The sequence below is a fragment of the Octodon degus genome, unplaced genomic scaffold (genome assembly GCF_000260255.1).
Source record: "Octodon degus isolate 3935 unplaced genomic scaffold, OctDeg1.0 scaffold00122, whole genome shotgun sequence".
NCBI classification, from domain to species: domain Eukaryota; kingdom Metazoa; phylum Chordata; class Mammalia; order Rodentia; family Octodontidae; genus Octodon; species Octodon degus.
Window position 1 is genome coordinate 3,280,068 of NW_004524698.1, and position 22,444 is coordinate 3,302,511.

The window sequence follows — 22,444 nt, forward strand, 5'->3', positions numbered from 1 at the left end:
GAGACCCTGTCTCAAAAAGACAAAAAAAAAAAGCAAGTATTTTCTACCAAACTAGGGTGTCCAAAACAGAAAACATTAAGATACAACATAAACTAAAAGTTAGAAATCTGGGAAATCCAACTCTTCAATTCACTACGAAGTTTCAACTAAGTCAATAAATTATAGACATGTACCACCATGTCCAGCTCTGCCTATTTTTTCTTCATTTAATCCTTACAGTAATTATCCCCATTTTAAAATCAGAAACGATAAACTTTGCTAAAACTCGTAATTACTAATATTACCTAAAACAGAAGCCAAGCTGCTTGAAAACATCTCCATCAAGTCAGTGTAACCTTTGAAGTCAACACATTACACTACCATTAACTTAGGCATTAACACATTGTAACAATTCCTCACAAAGGTCAACATTTCAGAGGCTTAAAATCACTTACTATAAGTGAGAGATCCTGACAAAAAAGGAAACTATAAAGCAGTGAAAGGATTTATTCCCTGCACTGTCTATACCTGGGCTTAAAAAAAGTCCAAGTCTCCATGAACAAATGTCCTCAGCTGACAGGAAGCCAAAGCTCCCAGCTGTTCTGGAACAGTGACACCCTCACAGAGGCTCCCACGCATAGTTTCCAGGAACTTTTCAGGGCAGTCTGATACTTGCAGCTGGGAGCTGGGAGGCATCAGGGGCTACTCTCCCAGAAGAAAACGGTACACATTCCTGATTTTCTTTAGTAAAAAACATGCATTTCATATATTATCTTGGATGTCAAAGGGCACTTCAATGGTAAGGACCAGTGTTGGTGTGCCAAAGTTTAGGCCATCAAACACTATGAAAGGCATCTAATGCCAACACACAGCAATCTGAACTAATCTCGATCTTCATCTGTTGCTCCCATCCCAGAATCTGTGATGAACTGAGCAGTGAAAAGCAGAGAGAAATGCCGAAAGCTCTACTGTTGCAGAAGTTAGCGTTTTCAGAGGGTGCCTCATGCAGCCTTTACTCGTCACAAATCCAATCTCTTCAGCTGTTCATATGTCACAAAAAACTGTAATTATGGGTTAAGGCTGCCAAATAAAACACTGTCTTACCAACTCCAATAAATAAAAGCAGACCTAAAATTAGCACAGCTGCTAACCAATATGGACATGATGAAGCATGAACCACGCCATGTTTAACCTCCCCAGGCCCTCCCTGGAAGCTGGCCCTGCTCGATCAGGAAGGTCACAGCTCAGGCTGCACATCCCCTCGCCTCAGCTCATACTTATTAGCTCTTGTGACTCTGCTGTGCTGCAAAGACTCTAGAACAATCCACTTCTGTGGAACAAAGAGTCTGGAAGCTCCTCATGCAGCCTTCCTTGGGAGGAGGGGCAGACAGAGAAATAAGAGGCTGGCAAAAAAACAGCATTACTATTTCTTAATCCTTCCTTTTCATGTCTGTCAAATCTCTCCTGTCTCCTACTTTGACATAAAAGAAAAAACACTTTTTTGTTTTTTAGTACTGGGGATCAAACTCAAGATCTTGTGCTTGCCAGGCAGGCACTGAAGTCATTGAGCTATCTCCCCAGCGCAAACAAAAAATACAGATAAGCCAAACAATTCCAGAGCTAATTCTTGTTTATCACCAATCTCTACAATAAGTATTCTTGGACACTGTCACCAACCATATTCTTCTGCAAGGCATCTAGAGATGTAAAACCAATCCTTGCCTTTGTTTCTGTCTCTTTCTCTGAAATCATAAATACCCTCAACTTCTAGAGTAGATCTAATCTAAAATTTTATTGATATATTATCTTTTACTACATTATCATTAAGATCCACAGTATCTAGAACAGACTTTATATTTCCTAAAATAGATATTGAACAGTTATTTCTTAGAATCAGAGGAACTCAAACATTAAGAATATAGGACAGGGCTGGGGAGATAGTTCAGTAGACTAAGCAATTGGCTGGCAAGTGCAGGATCCTGAGTTCAATCCCCGGTTCCACAAAAAAAAAAAAAAAAAAAAAAAAGAAGAATATAAGGCAGCAATTAATATTCTGATAGCTTATACAAATAATATTCTTTAGCTACATCTTTTTTTAGATCTATTGCAACAGAAAAGGATACGATGATATTCCAAGGACCAAGCCTCAACCAATTTGGCCAAAATCCTTTATAGAGAGCAAAGAAACCTTCATTCTTCCATGTCTGTTAAGAAGAAAAAAAGAATTAAATTACAACTTCTTAATGTGTCAAATGTATTAGGTTGTCAGCTGATCTATTTTTCTTAAAAACTAAATTCTGGGGCTGAGAGTATAACAGGACTGGGAGTATTGGCGTGGACTGCATAGTGAGTTCATGACCAGGCTGAACTACACAGTAAGTCCCTGTCTCAAAAGAACCAAAAGTGGAGGGGGACAGGAAGGAAGAGGAAAGGGAGAGGCCAGAGGAGAGGAAGACTCGAGGGGAGCAGAGGGGAGAAGAGGGGAGGGAAGTAAGCAAGCGACAGTAATAAAGATATCATTCAGGGCACTCCTATTTCTTAAGTTGTTGGGTGAATAAAATGAAACTATCTTCATTTCATCAAAACAATACTTGAAGTGGGGCCAGGGAGATGGCTCAGTAGAATAAGTGCTTCCCTGGCAAGCACAAGGGTCTGAGTTCAATCCCCAGTTCCACAAAACAAACAAACAAAAAAAAAAAATCTTGAAGTGTAACAGGCCAGCCTCTTGCTGCAGAATGGGAACCAGGGAAGTCATCCCTAGTCTTTTTTGCTGAAAATCTAGCTGGGAAGACAGTTGAAAACCTTCAGGTACTGATGAATATTAGGCCCAGTTACTCAGACACTGAGAATTTGACCCAACAGGGAAAGGTATATTTTGGAAGAAGACAGTTCTATGATGACAGAAAATGATATTATTTTATTACCCTTCACAGCAGAGTGAGGTATACAGAAAATTAACTTTCATCTCTAAATATGCATCTAGATTTTATATACATAAAAGTTAACCCTTTTCATGCCTACAATGCCAGTACTTGAAAGGCTGAGGCAGGAAGACTGCTGTGAGTTCAAAGCCAGCCATGACTTCAAGGTCACCTTGGAATACGCAGAAAGATCCTATCTCAAAAAGTCAAACAAAGAATAAAAGAGTTAATCCCAATCTGTACAATTAATACATACTAATTATAAAAAAAATGACATGAGTAGAGTAGAAAAGAAGGAACTTTAAAAAGGTTAACCCCAGTGTGTCTAAAATGGTATGATACATAAACCATCAAGCATCTCAGCTTTTGAAATTTTGTTTTTTTGAGTCAGGACCTCACTATATAACCCAGACTTGCCTCAAACTCACAGTAATCTTGCCTCAGCTTCTTGAGTCATCATAGTTTTAATTTAGTTATTTCTTAAATTTATATATAGATATATCTTTCATAACCCTGCACAGACATTTGTTCTCACCTGTAACAAGCAATCCAGGGTCCCTGTGTAGCCAGAGCAGCTGCCACCCCGAACGACTCTCTGATTCATCATACGGGTCCTCACAACATCAACAGGGTTTGAGGCCAGGGCCCCCACTAGACCACAGGTGAAGCTTGAGCTGGGTGAAATCATTAAAAAATATATATATATCAATCACCACTCAGCCATAACTGCTACTATCAAAGGCAGGAAACAATCTCCTCCCAAAACTATGTTTAAATAAGATAGAATAGCATGAAATGTATCAAGAATAAGGTTGATGTAGAGAGTCAGACAAGCTTCTTAAATAAATCACCAGCAATGATTTATACTGGCTTGTAAATTCCAGCTACAGCTAAGAATACTTTAAGTCAAAGGAAGAAACATCCTACGAGGATAATCCATTCCACCTATTTACATAAGGAAGATATCACAGTAACTTATATTGTTCCCACAAGTCAACCATGTCCTCACTGTAACTGCCCACTGGGGGGGGTCTCAGGTTCTACTAGACTTTCAATCTTAAAAGACTATCACAGACATAGACACTGTTAAATTGAATTATGTTTACCTAAAACTGTATCTATATATAACTATAACCTGCACCAACAGTCTAAAGTGAGAGTGCACTCCTGTAACGAGACGCAGACAAGTGTTTGCTAAACATTCAGCTGCTCAGAGGCAGATAGTTGTCGAAACACATCCAGATGAAGCAAATGCAGAAGGGCGTCAATCAGGCTATCTCTATACAGATGCTCTCAATTTATGACATATGCTTATGTCCCAAGAAACCCAACCAAGGTAGAAAACATCATAAATAGAAAATATATTTAATATACTTAATCATCATAGTATCAAAGCTTAGTCTAGCCTATATTAAGTATGCACAGATCACTTAAATTAATTTACAGTTGAGAAAAATAATCTAACATAAAGCCTATTTTATAATAGGACCTAATACCTCTTATAAGGTGTTTTCTTGTTTTTTGGGTTTTTTTTGTTGTTGGAACCCAGGTTTTGAACTCAGGCCCTTGTGCTGGCCAGGCAAGCGCTTATTCTACTGAGCCATTTCCCCGGCCCCTCTTATAAGGTATTGACTACTGTACTGAAAGCAAAAAACAGAATGGTTGTATGGTTGTACAGGTACACACTCATACCACTGTAAAGTTAAAAGACCCTGAGCTGAACCATCATATATGTCACTTCATGCATCTGACTATAAATATTGCTTACACACACCATGGGACGGAGCTTTCCTGACTTCTAATCACAAGTGCTACCTGGTTCATTGACTTTTTCTGTTTAAATAACTCTGTTAAGTTTAACTGGCTCAAGGTTTTTCTTTTAACAGTGTACATTAACTCAGAGAAGATTTCTCAGCCTCAGCACTATTTACATTTTGGACCAGGTAGATGATTCTGTTTAGGGAGACTCTCCTGTACACCTTAAAATGGCTAGCTGCAACTGCAGCCTCTACCCACTAGATTACACAGTGCTCCTCTTGTAGTGACAATCAAAATAGTCTCCACACTTTGCCACGTGGCCCAGTCAGGGAAGAATCAGCCCCAGTGAATTAAATGACCTATGATATGTTCAGACAGTGAGATACTCTAAAATTACTAAAACAAAGTAAGCCTGTAAGTACTGGTATGGAGAAACATTTAGAACATATTGTGGAGCTAGGGATATAGCTCAGCAGCATAAGTGCCTGCCTGGTAAACACATGGTCCTGAGTTCAATCCTTGGTACCAAAATAAAGTCCAAAATTAGAATAAATTGGGGGGCTTTTTCGGTTCAGTTTGGTATGATCTTGAGATAGGGTTTCAGTATGCAGCCTAAGCTGGCCTCAAACTCATGTCGATCCTCCTGCCTCAGCCTCCCAATTACTTGTGATAACATATGTGTGCCACCATACCTGACATATATTTCTGAATTTTAAAAAGCAAATAAGAGGGCCTGGAAGCATAGTTCAGCTGTAGTGCTTGCCCTACATGCTCAATGCCCTAGGCTGAATCCTCAGCACTGAGAAAACAAAAGCACATAAAAAGTAATTAAGGAAGTATTAAAGAATAATCTTATTTATGTACATGTGGTACTTTTGTGGACATACTGTATACACGTAGATATATACCAAACTCAACAATAGTTACCCATGTGAAGGGGTAAGAGTTTTATCCATCTTCACTTCTGTTACAATTTTTCAAGTATTAAAATATAATACCTTATGATAAAATTTATCTAAAATTTCTTTAAGTTTATACCACATTTCTATCCTAAACTCATGCATATCTAAAATACCAATTTAAAAAAAAATCCATAAACATACAGGAAGTGGGTATATACAGTGTCTCCCATCAGGCCTGAGATAATCAGGTGCTTCTTGGTGATGTCATAGACCGGAAGCTCCACACCAACAACAATCGCAGCTCTCTGAGCTGTAAGGGATACCCCCTGCATAATAATATAAACAATAACATGGTTCAGATAGTTTTCTTTAGAATGCAGAGATTCTCCACAAGCTACAAGCAAATTTTATACATTCTTACTGATAGGCAGAAATGTGAAAGGCAAGAGTGCAAAAGCTGTGCTCACTTCGATAGCACACACACTAACAGAATGCCAAAGCCCTGAGGTCTAATTCTGACTCTGGCACTAACAACGCGACCTTGGCCTGAAGCTGGCCAGGACAAGCTGCCTCTTAAGAGTCTTCTGTGTCATCTGAGGGTTTATGCTGGGTAATATTTAGGGTCTATTCCATGAACTGACAAGTCATTAAAATTCTAGGAAACAGTCTGCACACCAGCACTTGCCTAATAACCTAGACTTTACTTATGTGCCATGTAGGCATATGGATCAGTCATCCAATGGAAGTAGAATCTGGAAACTTCCTCCATAAGGATTGAAACAAAATTTTTAAAGTGTTCAACCTTCACAAGACTTCTCATACATAAATTATTCAAAAGGTGCTTTAAAGTCATGATTATTCCTCATATTCCCATTTTACAGATAAAGGGAAAAAGAAATTGTCGCACTCCTTTACTCAATTATATCAGTTACATTAAAGTAAAGTGATGAAAATAGAATAAACACATTTTAAAATTAAAAAGGAAAGAAGTCAGCAGCATCTGCTCTTCAGTCTTACCTTCCAGAGTCCTCTCGTCCCTTCCTGCTGGTAAATGTTAATGAAGTTGCCTATCATTCCTCCTTGAATGGTGCTGTTTTGCGCTTGCATTCGTATCTAGAGATTATTTTAAAGACAAATATGAGAAGGAAAGCCCCTTCCCCACCCCCACCACCATGGAATAGCTCTGAAAATCATTCCTTGTACTGCTTAGTAACCTACATGCCATATAAAGTTACAAGGATGCTACTACTTTAACAAGTCCTCAGTAGACTAAAAGGTATAAGGACTGGTTCTTAGGAACTCTGGAATCTCTGAAAAGCACCTGGGAGAACGCAGAGACACCTGAAGACAGTATTTCATGAGGTCTCTAAATTTTTTTTTTTTTTTTTTTTTGTACCAGGCATTGAACTCAGGACCCTGCACTTGCCAGGCAAGCACTTGTTCCACTGAGCTATCTCCCTGGTCCTTCTAAAATTATTTTTTAAAAATTAAGTGAGAACACTGTTTTTCCTTTACTACAATTGTTAGCTCAGACTATATAAGTGAAAAATATAATGGATCTCTGTGACACTTTCACGTGCAAATAAGATGCTTTGATGGTATCTCCCTCCCTGCCTCCTCTAACCTACTCCCCTCATTGCTCTGTTCTTAGTCCCTTTTAACTAGTCCTCTTTCTACTTTCATGTCATTCTCTTTAGTTTCTCCCAAAAAATGTAATACTTTTAAAAGTCTTTTGAGGGCTGGAGCGATGGCTCAGTGGTCTAAAGCACCTACTTGAAACAAGCTTAGCAAAGCACAGGGACTGCGGTTCAATCCCCCAGCACCACATGCCAGCCAGCCCCGCCCCCTGGTGGGCTGAGCTGGCCACACACACACACACACACACACACACACACACACACAGTAAAAATAAATAAATAAATATTTAAAAAAAATAAATAAATAAAAGTCTTTTGAGAGCTGGGGCGATAGCTTGGCAGTCTAAGCACCTGCCTGGCAAGCTCAAGGACCTGCGTTCAAGCTCTGATGCCACATGCTGTTCCAGCCCCAGAACTGGGTGTGGTGGTACACGCCTATAATCCCACTGCTGGAGAGGCTGAGATAGGAAGATCACTATGAGTTTGAGCTACGTAGCAAGACCCTGTGTATAAATAAGTAAGTAAATAAATAAATGATTTGCAAAAATAAAAATCTTTTGGGACGGATAGACAACCCCTTATTTCACTGTATTCCAAGTAGAAAAGACAGAAGGTGACGCTATTTCTAAAGATCTAATATAACCAAGAGTTATCCAGAGGAGTTGGCTGCACTAAACACAGGCAAGCATAGGTCTTAAATTGTTCCAAGCCACTAGTGCCAACCTGCTGAACCAAAAAGTATGCAGGCGAGCCAACCACATGATGGCCACATGATGCCATTACACTCTGTTACTCTTGAACTTATTAATGAACTTAACAAAGGCCATGGCTCCACATGACCAAGATTCCACCACAAATAAAACGTCTGATGTAGCTCTTTGCAGTAAGAATGAAAAGGGATTTCTTATATGCAAATACTGGTATCTTACATTTAAGGAGCAAATATCCTACCACTAAGTTCTAAAAGAAACTGTTACTGACACACAAACAAGGCAAAAAGAACCCAAAATACGGGAACTGCCTTTGCACAAGCCCTGAGAGGTGTCTAAGAAGTGAATAAAGGAATGGATATATTTCTCTTATCCTTATGTAAGGTAAACATATAGCAAAAATACCTATACTTCCCTTCAGACATACTATACCTTTCCTGTACTATGGTATAACTACAGTGTACCCACATGTCAAATGCAGTTTTGATGTTTGTCAGAATCCCCTACTAGACCGAAGGCTCCCTGAGGGCAGGGTCCTCTTCTTACTCACTGGGATACCAAGCACACAGAACAGGCAGGAGCACAAAACATACATTAAACAATGAAGAGGGGGAGGGAATATCCTGGGAGGCTGCAGAAAGTAACATTCATTTATTTATTTATTTATTTATTTATTTATTTATTTATTTATTTATTTTTGGCGGAAACAGGGTTGAACTCAGGGCCATGCACTTGCCAGGCAAGTGCTTATTCTACTGAGCCATCTCCCCAGCCCCCTTTATAATTGCATTTATTTATTTATTTATTTTATTTTAGGGAAGGGTCTACAGGGTGTTCAGGGTCTCACTACTAGATCAGACTCCTAGTGATCTGCCTGTTTATGGCCTCCCAAGAGCTGGGATTACATGGGCACACCACCACGTCCAGTCTCAATTGCTGTCTCAGCATGCCACAGGGGTGGAGGCGGGGCAGGCCCAGCAGGCCCGGCCCAGCAGGCCCAAGGATGAACTCTGGCACCCAGGCCTGCTTGCAGGCACTTTAATCCACTGAGCTATTTGGCCGGTCCTAAAATTAAAGCTTCTTTATTTTATTTTATTATTTATTTATTTATTTCTTGCGATACGGGGGATTGAACTCAGGACCCTACAATTGCCAGGCAAGCGTTTATTCTATTGAGCTATCTCCCTGGCCCTAGAAAGTAACTTTTGTAGAATTTCTGCCTTACGACAAAACAGAGTCAAGGAGGCTGGATCCCTAGTATTTTCAGTAAAGTTACATATTTTATTTAATTACAGAAAGTAAATATTTTCATTTGTATTTCTTAAAATTAAATATGTTCAGAAATAAAGATGAATAAACAACCTAGAGTTGTATAAAACTTGAAGCCCATGTACTTCTTTTTTTTTTGGTACCAGGGATCAAACTTGGGACCTTATACTTGCGAGGCAGGAACTTATGCTGCTGAGCTATCCCCACTCCCATGTACTTTATATTTTATTTTTTCCCCCATGTACTTTATTTTTTTATAAACATTTGAAGCTAGTAAGACCTTTGCTTTTTTTTTTTTTTAATTTTTATTTATTTGTGTGTGTGTGTGTGTGTGTGTGTGTGGCCAGCTCAGCCCACCAGGGGGCGGGGCTGGCTGGTATGTGGTGCTGGGGGATTGAACCGCAGTCCCTGTGTTTTGCTAAGCTTGTTCTAAGTAGGTGCTTTAGACCACTGAGCCATCTCACCAGCCCTCCCCCATGTACTTTAAATGAGCAAAAGAACAAGGGAGATTTTCTATGAAAAAAGTAAATGAAATGCACCTAAGCCTAAATTCTTTTCTGCCCATTCATCGAAATTCTTTAAACCCAAAATGACTTCCACTTTCAAGCTTATCTGATCAGTAGAAAATCAATTTAGTAAACACTTAAAAGCTAAGACTGTACATGACACTTCAATTATAAACAGATTCACACATATATGGCATATGTTAGATTCACAGATTTTCATTGTCTGAATAGTGTTCCCAGTAAGAAAAAATGAAATGTGCCTCTAAGCTTACTTTCAAAACATCAGTTGGATTAGCAATGGCTGAGGATATGACTCCAGAGAGAATCCCACATATGACATTGATCAGCAGGGTTTCATCTGTAAATACACATATTATTTTACTCTTAATATAGAGAGTGTTCTTCCTGTAACGCAAAACATTAAATTAGTGTTACTTATTTATGTGTTATTTAATTTTTTTTTTTTTTTTTTCCCCATACAGGATCTCACTATGAAGTTCAGGCTGGCCTCAAACTCACTATGTAGCCCAGGCTAGCTCCAAACTTACAGCAATCCTTCTGCCTCAGCCTCCTAAGTGCTGTGATCACAGGTACACATCACCAACTTGGTTTTAATTTATTCTTTATAAATCAAGCAATTTTTCCAGATATGGTGCACACCTCTAACCCCAACATTTAAGAGTATGATGCAAGAGGATTTACATGAGTTCAGAATAGCCTGGGCTATTCTGGGCTATACAGTGAGACCCTATCTCAAAAAAAATCAACCAAACAAACAAAAAATTAAGTTTTAAAGGGAATTCTGGGGGCTGGGGAAATAGCTCAGTAGAATAAGCACTTGCCTGGCAAGCTCAAAGGCCTGAGTTCAATCCCCAGTTCCACCACCACCACCACCACCACCAACAACAACAACAACAACAACAACAAAGGAATTCTGTTGGCTAATGGGGTTTTGCTTAGTAAAATTTTTCGTTGGCTAATGGGGTTTTGCTTAGCAAAAAATAAATATGAATCATCCTGCAACATGAATAATAATCTACCAATTAAGTTTTGTGTGCAAATTAGGTCATTATAATTAAGATGAAGTGCATCTGTTAGGAAAATTAAAAAGATCTAAACCACTATGAGAAAAGATGGAGATTTATTTACCATAGAAAGTTTTTAAGGCATAATGCATTTAGTTTGAAATATAATGAAGTATGTTTGAAGCATCTTTCAAAGTTCATGTAATAGTGACTGGTGCTTGGCCCATTGGGTGGGAGAGATGGACAATTTTATGGATTAAAACAAAGTCACAGGACCAAATGGCCACAGAGTAATAAGATGCTGAGTCTTCACTGTAAGAAATATATTCAATGCTTTCCTAAAAATATAGGTGATAATTCATATAACTTTAGATTGGGTTAAATGGCAACAATATACCCTCTAGTCAGGGCTTTTTAAAATATATATATTTAGTACAGAGTCTACAGGGTGTCACTACACAAATCAGACTCGCAGTGATCCTCCTTCTGTTTTCAGCCTCCCAAGTGCTGGGATTACACATGCGTGCCACCACTCCCAGTCTCAGTCACCATCTCAGTGTGCTACGGGGGCGGGGCCAGCACAGCAGGCCAGGGATTGAATCCTGGTCCCTGCATCTGCCTAAGCAGGTGCTTTAGTCTGCTGAGCTATCTGGCTGCCCCTAGTCCAGGCATCTTGAGATGAGAGCAATTAATTAAAATGTTTGTAGCGATGGCACATTGTATGTGATACTCTTTTCAATTCAGCTGATGCCTACACAAAATTCATTTAGATTTCTCACTCAGATTTCTCCTTAACTATAGTAAAGTCACATGTAAGCTAAAGAAAATTTGCTCCTAAATCTCTTGAATTAAAAGACCAACAGGGTAAGGTCACTGTATCCCCAATATTCTCAGTAAGGCTGTCCAATGTGCTATATCTAATTACAATAAATAAATATTTTTGGGCCAGGCAGATAGCTCAGGAGACTAAAGTGCTTGCTTAGGCAGATGCAGGGACTGGGATTCCATCCCTGGCTTGCCATGCTGGCCCGCCCCCGGGACGTGCTGAGATGGCAACTGAGACTGGGCGTAGTGTCACAAGCCTGCAAGCCCAGGGCTTGGGAGGCTGAAAACAGGAGGATCACTATGAGTCCAATTTGTGTAGTGAGACCCTGTAGACCCTGTACTAAATACATTAAAAAATATATTTTTTCATTTGTATTTCCTAAAGTAAAAATGATGATGAGTAAGAAAATGTGTTCAGAAATAATTACTAGGGCTGGTGAGATGGCTCAGTGGTCTAAAGCACCTACTTGGAACAAGCTTAGCAAAGCACAGGGACCTCGGTTCAATCCCCCAGCACCACATGCCAGCCAGCCCCGCCCCCTGGTGGGCTGAGCTGGACACACACACACACACACACACACACACACACACACACAAATAAAGTTCTTTTAAAAAAAAACAATAAAAAAAAAAAGAAATAATTACTAAGGCGCACCCTAGTTTGAGTAAAACTTATAGCCTATCTATTTTTAATGAAATCCACCTAAGAAGGGAATTTTCTATGGAAAAATTAGTGAAATGCATCTAAATCTACATTGTTTTCTGCTCAATACTAAAATCCCCAAGCAGAAAACAGACTGACAATTCACCTTCAGGGCGCTCAACGAACAACCGCTTCAGGCTTTGGTAAGTGCCAATCTTGATGGTGCCATAGGAAGCCTGGCGCAGCATTGCAGGGGCAATCCTGTTGGTCCAGAATGCAAGGGGACAAAACAACCTAAGAAACTTGAAGTCCACGAGACCCATACGCAAGACCAATCAAACTGCACTAAAACCATATTCAAAACTCAACAAAAATACAAGTAAGTTTAGTGAAATTTGTGCCAATTATTAGTTCACTAAGTGGGAGATTAGCCTCATTTATGCTCAGTGAAAATGTAAATGAACAGAATCCATTTGCCCATCCACATTTTCTTTAATTTTTATTTTTAATAGTACATTTGTAGCATGTAATGATTATATTCACCATGGGAAGACAGAACACAAGTACATAACATCTTAATTTTTTTAATGCTTACTTACATTAAAATGCAAAGGCTTTCCTGTCTCAGTAGCTGGGAAAACTAGCCCAAGCAAGGCACACTGTAAGCACCTGTAATTCTCCTGCTATGGAATTCATCTACTAACTTCTTGGGGACCTACCATATTCAAGTTATTTCCTCTCCCTAGAAGCTTTGCCATTGTAATACTGAAATAAGTTCAAGGCAGAATTAGGAAAACAAACCACCTTTCCTGCATCCTACAAGTCACCCCCTCAATAATCCTTCACACCAATAACCACCCCACACGATTTATACCCGCAGCTCTCTTTCTGTACCTCCCACCTGCCTCTACAATTACAATCTGAAAACTCTCTACCCTCTCCCTCAACTCCCCCTTCCTCAAGGTGACCAAGTGGCAATTTTATTGCTAAACTAAATGATGTTTTTCGGGTAGTGGTTGTACAACCTCTGTCATGTTTGCTCCTAGCCACCCACAGCCATCTGGCAGCTCTCTTCTCCCTGACAGGTGGTAGCAGCACCCTCTCCTACTTCTCTTCCCTAAACATCCTAGCTGTGTCTCTAAGGATCTTCAAAGTTCTGCCCTACCTTCTCTCCTCACTCTACCCAGCCACCACCTGGGCTCATCATATACAATCATGGCTTCAACTAGCATATAACACTGATGACTCCTAAGTCTTTGTTTTCTTTTCTTTTTTTTTTTTTTTTCAGTACCGGGGATTCAACTCAGGACCCTGCACTTGCCAGGCAAGCACTTATCTGAGCTACCTCCCAGGGCCCTAAATCTTTATTTCTAACACTGATGCGAAGACACAGTACCAATTTCCTATGTTCTCAATTTAGATGACCTACATATATCCCCAGGTCAAATGTCACATGTTGAAATAATTCTCTTTCTCCTCCCAGAAAATGAAATATCACTTTCCATTTCCTAAACCAGCGAATAGAACCTCCAGCTCTACTCTGGTCAAAACCAGAAGTCCATCAGCCCTGTTTCCTCCTTCCTCACTATACCCAGATGGTGATCTCGTAAGAGATTTCACAATTGTACTGCCCTACATCTTAAACAGTTTTCTAGTCTGCCTTCTTCCTCTCCACACCCCAAAATAAAAGCCCAGCCCACATTCTCGTCTCTTCTGCTTCCAACATGATAGCTCTGCATCTAGAGCTACCTATCAACTCTTCTTCCCCATCGCAACCAGGCAACTTTTAAATAAAAATCTGATCTTGTCAGTCCTCCTACTTAAAATCCCCAATATATTACACACCAAAAACATATAAAAAAAAGGAAACAACTTTTAGTGGCTTCAGTCTGTAACAAGCACAGCAAACTCAAATGCTTGCAGATACAAGCAGATGTGAGTGAAAGAAGCAGGTTCTGTCCAACTGCACACAAACATTCTATGTGGCAGAGGTTTGACAAAGCAGAGAAAGCATACTTAACTCCATCACTAACATAAATGAATGAATGTGGGTACAATGTTGATTTTGCTTGAGAACATGGTATCCCAGAATTTTATATGTAATTTTCTCATTATCAAAATACTAGTTCAGGGCCAGCCAAATAGCTCAGCAGATTAAAGCGCCTGCAAGCAGGCACAGGGGCCAGGAGTTCGATCCCCAGGTTTGCCGTGCCGGCCCCGCTCGCGGGGTGCACTGAAACAGCAATTGAGACTGGCTATAGTGGCGTGCGCATGCGCCTGTTATCCCAGCACTTGGGAGGTTATAAAACAGGAAAATCACGAGTCCAATCTAGTAGTGAAACCCTGAACAACCTGTAGACCCTTCCCTAAAATACAGAAAAAAAATAAAATACTGGTTTAATAAATAAATGTTTTAAAAAATAAAATATTTGTCATCCAACCATGAAGGCACAAACATAATTTCACTAGTCAGGAGAACGAGGAATGAGGACTGCTTGAGTCAAGAAGCTCAAGACCAGGCTAGGTAATAGAGAGATAGATGCTGTCTCAATCAATCAATCAATCAATGATATATTGGCTCAACTGAGAAACAAAAACCTTTGGAATCCCAGCACTTGGGAAGCTAAGGCAGGAAGATCACCACAAGATGGAGACCAGCCTGGACCACATAGCAAGACCCTGTCTCTAAAAAAAGAAAAAAAGATGATAAAACATTATTTCCAAAAGCATTTCAAGACTGAAAAAAAGCAAAAGAAAGAAAGAAAACAAAACCTTGCCAAGCATGGTGGCACACGATTATAATCCCAGCACCAAGGAGGCTGGGGCAGGAGGATTGCTGTGAGTTTGTGGCCAGCCTGGGCTACAAAGTGAGTTCAAGGCCAGCTTGAACTGTATAATGAAACCCTATCTCAAAACAAAAACAACAACAAAAAGAAAACAAAAACCTTTAGGATTGGTGGCTCCATGTGCTGAACTACTTGCAGTTCCCTGAACGTGCCACACTCTCAGCACATACTCCTGGCCCTGTATGAACACCATGCCCCTCTAATTTCACCTGGCTAGCTTTTCTCCATTCTTCAAGGTCTGATCCAGTGCCTCTTAGTCCAAGCTTTCCTAAAAACAACCAACTCTTTTCCCTACAGTCTGGGACTGATGTTCTCTCTCTACCATTTCCACATCTACAATTCCCACTGTCAATTCCTTAAGGATAGTTAATGCTGCTGGTCCTTTGTTCTCTGAGATGCTTGTTCTCTGAGATCCTTTCTTTGTCCCCTATGATGCTGAGGTTATGTACTATATAACCTAAGCTTCCTTGCCAGCTGACTTCCAGGGGATTGAACCAGTAGGAAAAGAGAAGGAAGAGAAGAAAAAGACAAAGCTTCTTCCTCCTCTCTGAGCATTACTAAGGCATCCCTTGACAACTATTGTCCTTTGCTTAGAGGCTCTGGCTCGCTTGGCGCCTGGCAACACTATCCTTGGTGCCTGGCAACACTATCCTGCCCTTGCCTCCAGGCCTGTATGGTTGGTAGCCATTTCTTATCTTGCTATTTTCTCATCTACCCTCCATTTTTTTCCCTTGACCTTTACTTTCCCTTGGCTCTTCATTTAAACCATCTAGTGAAGTCTGTCTACTTTATTACTCTCCCACCCAGAGCCTTATGGAACACATTAAATCCTCTCCTTTAAATGCTGACTTCAATGCCACTTCTGTCTTTACTACATTGCTTTCATTACAGCAGGAACCTTCCATAATTCTGAATAGTTAAAACAAAAACTATCTTTCAAAAAAGTGAGTATTGAAAAACAGGGTGTTTTAAACCAACAGTTTTTGTATTATTGTCTGTGCTTATATAAGTAAAAGCAGTATCATTAAAATAATATGCTACGTAAAATACATATTTAGAAAAGAGTTGGAATAAATATCTATTGCGACAATCACTCTTTTCAATTTAGGATTAAGTCTATTCTTCTGAGTCAACAGTGAAATACAAATACAAAAAGGTCACTCACCCTGAATACAGCGCCTTCAGTCCTTCTTCTCTGCCTATCCTTACTAAAGCGTGCAACATTCCTCGATACCTGACTTCTTTAAAGTTTGCATCATTCCTCTGGCCTTGTATCTGGAGCCGCGTCTTGGTTAAATCAATTGGAAATGTGCCTTAAAATTTTTTTAAAAAGAAGTACTTAACTTAATAAAAATCAACTCAAAAAATATATAAAATGACACATTACTAAGGAAGCATTCAAACTATAATGTAAAATAAACATTAAGAATTGGCAAGAACTGTGCAATCTTTTTCCTATTAAAAAATGAAAGGGCAACTCGCTTTCCTATTTGATACTGGATTTAATCAATTTTACCTAAGCAATGGTGCTTGTAATCTCATTGGTTGACCATAGTTTTGTCCCACCTCATGCCCAACTAAGCAGTTCCCATGTCTTCTTCCCCACCTTAGACCCGCCTCACTGCATGGTTTTCCTCTATAAAAGTCCCTGTAAGAGGCAACTTCCAGGGGGAGGAACTACCCGCTCGGGCCCCCCCTCCTGTCCTCTCGGGACACCTGATTTCTTTCTCTCAATAAACATATTCTGCTAAAAAAAAAAAAAAAAAAAGAAAGGGCAAAAAGATGAACAAAAGCAAAAATCATAAATATTTTTCTTCCTTTACATTTTTATGTATACATCATCTTACTCTATAAAGGATTTAAGGAGGCTGCACTGCTATAGAAAATAGGTAAAAAGATTTACCTAAATTGGAAATTCATTTAAAAACCAGTTACTATTCTATATGTATATGAAGACTAAATTTTAATGAAACCAAAGAGAAGCCAGTTCAGTTTCTAAAAGAATTTCTCACTTAGGAAGGAGTGATTTATAGTCTAAAATTAAATTTGATAATGCAGGTAGAGATGTTTAATAAAGTGCCTAACCCAGACATCAATATGTGCTGATTCTCAAATAGTAACTTTGATTCTTGAATCAAAGTTAATTATTCAGGGAGAGAATCATTCACTGAAATTTATCAATTCATTCCCACCAGCACAGAGAACGCAAGCCAGGAGGTGAGCGGCTAACTGGCCATGGAATGCAACTGAGCAAACAAAATATCCAGCCAGCATGGGCGCTCAGAAGTTGCCCCATCAATGTATATTGAACGAATGATGTGAGAATAAACAGGGTCAAGACACCAAAAGAATATGGACAATATACAAAATTAGAAAGTCATTTACTAAGTACAGGCAATATAATCTGGCTCAGCGAAGACGCTTGAGCCTTTCAAACCTCTTTACAACCAAACAGTTAATAGTGGCAAAGTAGAGAAAAGGACAAGGAAAACAGGGACAGATGTAGTCCAAATAGAACTCGTAACTTTTATTTGATCAACAGGCTCGGCAGCCTCTCCCTTGTACTCAGAGCCGCTAGTAAGCAGCCCAAATGACTATCCTGTTTTTAAAAACATACCAAAAGATGGCATTTCTGAATTCTGGGACTGTTTTATAACAATCTACTCTTGAACAACATTCATATCAAATACCAAATGGAAGCCTTACCAAGTTTTAAACCAAACTTCAGTGCCCTGGGCTGCTTACCACATTCGGCTGTGATGGAGGCCAGCCCACCATAGACAAAGGGCTTCCAGTTGAGAGCTGTCATTTTGTTACTGCTCCTTGGACTCATACAAGCATCATCTCTAACAGCTTTCTCCTGGACACAAGAAGAAGATTATTCAAAGTTATGATTTGTCACACAGGATGCCTCTTCTGTGAACTCTCTGGTTTTTAGAGTGCCATTAGGGGCTGTCACTGAAGCCTCCCACAGCAATGCTCAACCTAAGTGCCCTTAATTTTCTCACTCAGGCCTCAAGAAGCCTTGTGCTGGGCTGACACTGTTCTGTGCGTGTGCGTTCAGTAGTGTGGCAATAGGTATTTTCTAATAGTTTTATCTTAGATCTTTCTTCTTCCGGACATAAATATTTGCTATTCATCCACCACTGTTTTAGTGAGTCCCTAAGGAGAGGCATCAGATACACTGGAGCAGAAAAACACTTCAAACCTGCAGCATCGAAGTAAGGTGACCATGACTTCCAATTACCACAATCTATTTCTAGTTTACACTCTGAAAACTGTCAGCTCTCTTCTCTTAGCCACGTCAGGTCACCAACTGGAAGGTGGCTTAGCATGCAGGAAATAAGCTGACCCTAGTCAGAGCCACGTAGCTCCTCAGGGAAGCTCCTATGAACCATAAATGCAGGTATGCTCACCAAAAGTCATCATCAAAATAGCTAGCACAACCAATTATGGGTAGTGCACATGCTTTTATTCACTAAGAGAAATAAAATACCTAGCTTGGAGATGGCTCAGTAGAATAAGCGCTTCCCTGGCAAGCTCAAGGGCCTGAGTTCAATCCCTGATTCCACCAAAAAAAAAAAAAAAAAAAAAAAGAAGAAGAAGGTTAAAGACACCCGATATATGCTGTCTTCTAATTTTCCCCTTGCCAGTCCTCCCTCAGTGTGATATACCACATGCCACAGATGAGCCTTCCCCTTCACGATGTGTGTGTTCCACAGTGTATGTAATCTGATTAGTAGATCTGGCCTTGTGCCATTAACACAAACATAAATTAATACAGTTTTCTATATATAATACAGTTTTATATATATATATATAAAGTCCATAATATTGTCAGTTTAAAATAAAATTTCTGGGCCAGGTTTATGTTTCAGCAGTGCAGTACCTGCCTAGCAAGTACAAGGTCCTAGTACCAAAATTAAAAAAAACATAAAATAACTAATTTATTATAGTAATTTCTGGAAAAAAATATGCACAATGTTTTTATTTTGCCTGTGTTTAGGAATTTCCCAAGTCTATGTTTCCCAGAAGCCTATCACAGTCACCACTGCCCAGAATGCCAGCTCTCAAGAAGCCCGAGGAGCTGGCTTAAGCTATGAGGAAATATACGGAGCCCAGAGGATGCTAGCTCAGTGGTGCAGCATCTGCATAGAAAGCATAAGGTCCTGAGTTCAATTCCCAGTATCAAAACAAACAAAAAAATATTCATTTTTAAAACAATGAATATGTATGTACCATGTAGACATACACACCCATACCCACACAAGATAGCCTCCAAAATGTCAGCAAAAGTTTATGGAAATAATATTATAAGTGATTTTTTGTTTATTTATTTGTTTTTTGTTTTTTTAAGAAAGGATCTTATTATGTAGCCTGACCTCCAACTCATAACAACCCTCCCGCCTCAGTCTCCCAAGTACCAGGATTACAGGTATGCACCACCACACCTAGCATAATCAATCTTTAATTTAAAAATTTAACTCTACTTCCATATAATCTCTTTCCATCCCATTAATTTTCTAGTTCTATATCAATATTTTTAGCCCCTTACCTCTGTCAGTTGTGGTATTAAGTTTGTAGTTACTTAGATTAAAACCCAACCGGTCTGGATGAACCATGCAAATGCTCAAACTGCACCAACTGCACAGTCACCTCCTCGCCCTTTTCAATCACATGGGGCGGGATCACACGCTCACTCGCTTCCAGGTGTACCGCCACAATTAAACTCCTCTCCCACCAAAGGCTGTTCACTCCTGCAGCAGCATTCCTGGGCACACTATAAAAAATATTTTCTATTTAATTACAGTGCTTAAGAGTTCCTACTAAAAAAGTTAAGAACAACTTTTTGGCTCTTGTTTTCCTTTCCTACAAAATGGTAGATCCCTCAGCAGTTACAATAACTGGGCCTTCCCAAGTTAATGTTTTCAGAGTAGAAGACGGGTCTGACTTACACAAGAATCAGGAAGCCTCAGGAGGTAGACAAACATCCAGTCAAGAGGAAGTTCTAGTTAAGATTATGTGAGCCTGTGTCCACTACATTGTAAGGGCCAGCAAGCTGTGACAGGGCTTCAGTTATCTTGGGCTGTAATCCCTGTTCAGTAAATTAACCTTTTTTTTTTTTTTTTCTTTTTTCTTTTAGCTGTCTTTGGAGTCTCACACTAACTTCCAGTCAGTTTTTTGAAAAAGAAAAATCTCAACTCTGTTAAAATGCCCAGACTTACAGGCCAGGACAGTCAGACTGACTGGTTGTTAGCAGCTAACAGGAGGGCGCCTCTGAGCAAGAGATCAAGGGAAAAGACTGCAACTTTACAGAAATACAGGGGCAGGCAACAACTGGATCACTGCCCACTGTACCCTACTCTTTGGTCACACTCTCAGACTAAAATCAGTGACCACTTCTTTTGCTGCACAATTGACTATGATGCTAATAACAGAATACCTGATGATAGATTTTGCTGTACATTTCCCAGCAGGATTTCACTTAGCCCTTACAACCCTATGAAATAAGCATCATCCAGCTTTCACAACTGGAGCAACACAATCTCAAAGAAGTGACTTTCCCTAGTCACAGCTATGGGGCATTCAAACTAATACTTCTCTCAAGGACAGCATGATCTTTCCTTTGTAGCCAAACACCATCTTTATTTTTATTTTTTTATTTTTGGCAAAACTGGGGATTGAACTCAGGCCCTTGTGCTTGCCAGGCAAGTGCTTCTATCTCCCCAGTCCCTAAACACTATCTTTAAAGCTGTTTTTTAAAAAATACTGGGATCTGAAGTTGTAGCTCAGTTGTATACTGCTTGCCTAGCAATGTACAAGGCCACCAGAATCAGTTCCCAATACTGTCACACACACACACATGGGGGTTCCTATATTTACAGAATAAATGTAAATTTTTTCTGCAAGACATATAACATTATTTTCAATAAACAAACGTGCTTTTTAACATAAATGTCTATACAAATTGAGAATTCCAAAAATTCTCCCTATATTTAAGACATGTTAACCCGTCCTTTCTACTATACTCTGTCACATATTTAACATAACAATCTATTTTCACCTGATCTTATTTGTCGAGCTGTACAGAGAACTAATTAAATACAGCACTTGCAGCTAATGCTTGTGAAAGCTTTCCAAAATTCTTGATAAATTCCTTCAATTGTAGTTGGCTTCCTTTTTCAGTTTGCAGTCTTCAACCAATCACTAAACTTATGTGCTCTCATAAATCTTTGTTCCCTGCTGGGATTGCCCTCTCATGAACTCTGTTTCCTATAAAGGTGCAGTATGAAAAATAAACTCAGCACAAATTTATGAAACGTAGCCTTTAAAAAGAATCTTGGAAATCCTATCTCATTTCATATGAATTAACATGTCACGAATCTCATGGTCACGAAGGCTGACAGCAGCAAAACCATGCTCAAAATTTATGCCTTTCAACTTTCTCCTTACACAAATAGTCTCTGCAGGGCACTTCCGACATTGTTTTGCTATTATTGCGCAGAAGCAATACTTTTGATTATTGTGACTGCTTTACATGAAATTACACCTAGTGTGAAAACCCAGAGCTACGTCAACTTGAAAAGCCAATTCATTCGATCGGTTCTTGCAAACATGAGCCGACCTGGCTTGTTCCGTGAGCAAATAAAAAGCTAGCGTGCGCCTACCCGGCGTGCGGGGCTGGGGGATGCCCGGGCTGCTCAGTCTGAAAGTGCCCACTCGTGGAGGAGGAAACGATGCCCCCAAGCCAGAGCGAGCTGCGGCGGCACAGACGCTGAGACCCCAGGGGAGCTTCGCGCGTGCACCCCAGCTACACCGGCACAGGCATCGCGACAGTTACAGCGCCTCCCAGAGTCCGCCGGACCCCGGCAGAAGCAGAAGCCGGCTTAGCGGCCAGGCCCGGAACCTCGCGACCCACGGAGCCGGCACGGATCAAAGCGAAACCGGGAGCGCCGTCACCCCGCGCTCACTCGGCTCGGTCTACTTTCCGTGGCCCCAACCACACCTCCCACCAACTGTTGGGGCGCCTGCGGGAGAGCGGGACACTGGGAAAAGGCGCGGGTCAGACACTCACCTGCGGCGGCAGCCCTCCGCCTTCCCCGACCCAGGACCAGCCGGGGCCTGACAGGAACGCCACTCTGGAGAAGAAAAGGCCGCGGGGCTGCGGGGGCGGCCCAAGAGCCAGCTCATAGCCCCGCCCCCGCTCAAGGTTCCGCCCACGACGTCGGTTCCCATTGGTCATTATTGAAAGTCCCGTCCAGGCCACGCCCACTGCAGCAGGTTTGCAGGTTTCCGGAAGCTGACTGAGTACTAAGGGGATCTAGGCTTCGGCGGCGAGAGAACCCTCAAGAAGTCTCGATATATAGAAAAGGAGACTTTTCAGGGGTCGCTGTCCGTGCCCACGTGAATCTTGACTGTCGGA

The 22,444-nt window shown here is 40.4% G+C and overlaps 1 protein-coding gene across 3 annotated transcripts; it reads right to left on the bottom strand.

The window, feature by feature from the left end:
* On the bottom strand, positions 1-22,218 carry Slc25a30 (solute carrier family 25 member 30). 3 transcript variants are annotated; one of them, XM_023700189.1, is made up of 11 exons: positions 22,097-22,175; positions 19,577-19,801; positions 17,767-17,881; positions 16,187-16,334; positions 12,342-12,436; positions 9,943-10,040; positions 6,578-6,673; positions 5,762-5,886; positions 3,436-3,574; positions 2,103-2,183; positions 1-1,040 (listed from the first exon to the last, which is right to left on the bottom strand). In XM_023700189.1, the coding sequence occupies exons 3-11, from the start codon at positions 17,852-17,854 to the stop codon at positions 999-1,001; spliced, it is 912 nt and encodes a 303-aa protein (XP_023555957.1). In that variant the 5' UTR covers positions 17,855-17,881; positions 19,577-19,801; positions 22,097-22,175; the 3' UTR covers positions 1-998. The 3 variants fall into 3 exon arrangements, with proteins under 3 accessions (XP_023555957.1, XP_023555956.1, XP_004640328.2); XM_023700188.1 differs by lacking the exon at positions 19,577-19,801 and having other exon boundaries at positions 22,097-22,218; XM_004640271.2 differs by lacking the exon at positions 19,577-19,801 and having other exon boundaries at positions 9,955-10,040; positions 22,097-22,214.
* Between the last annotated feature and the right edge of the window lie 226 nt (positions 22,219-22,444).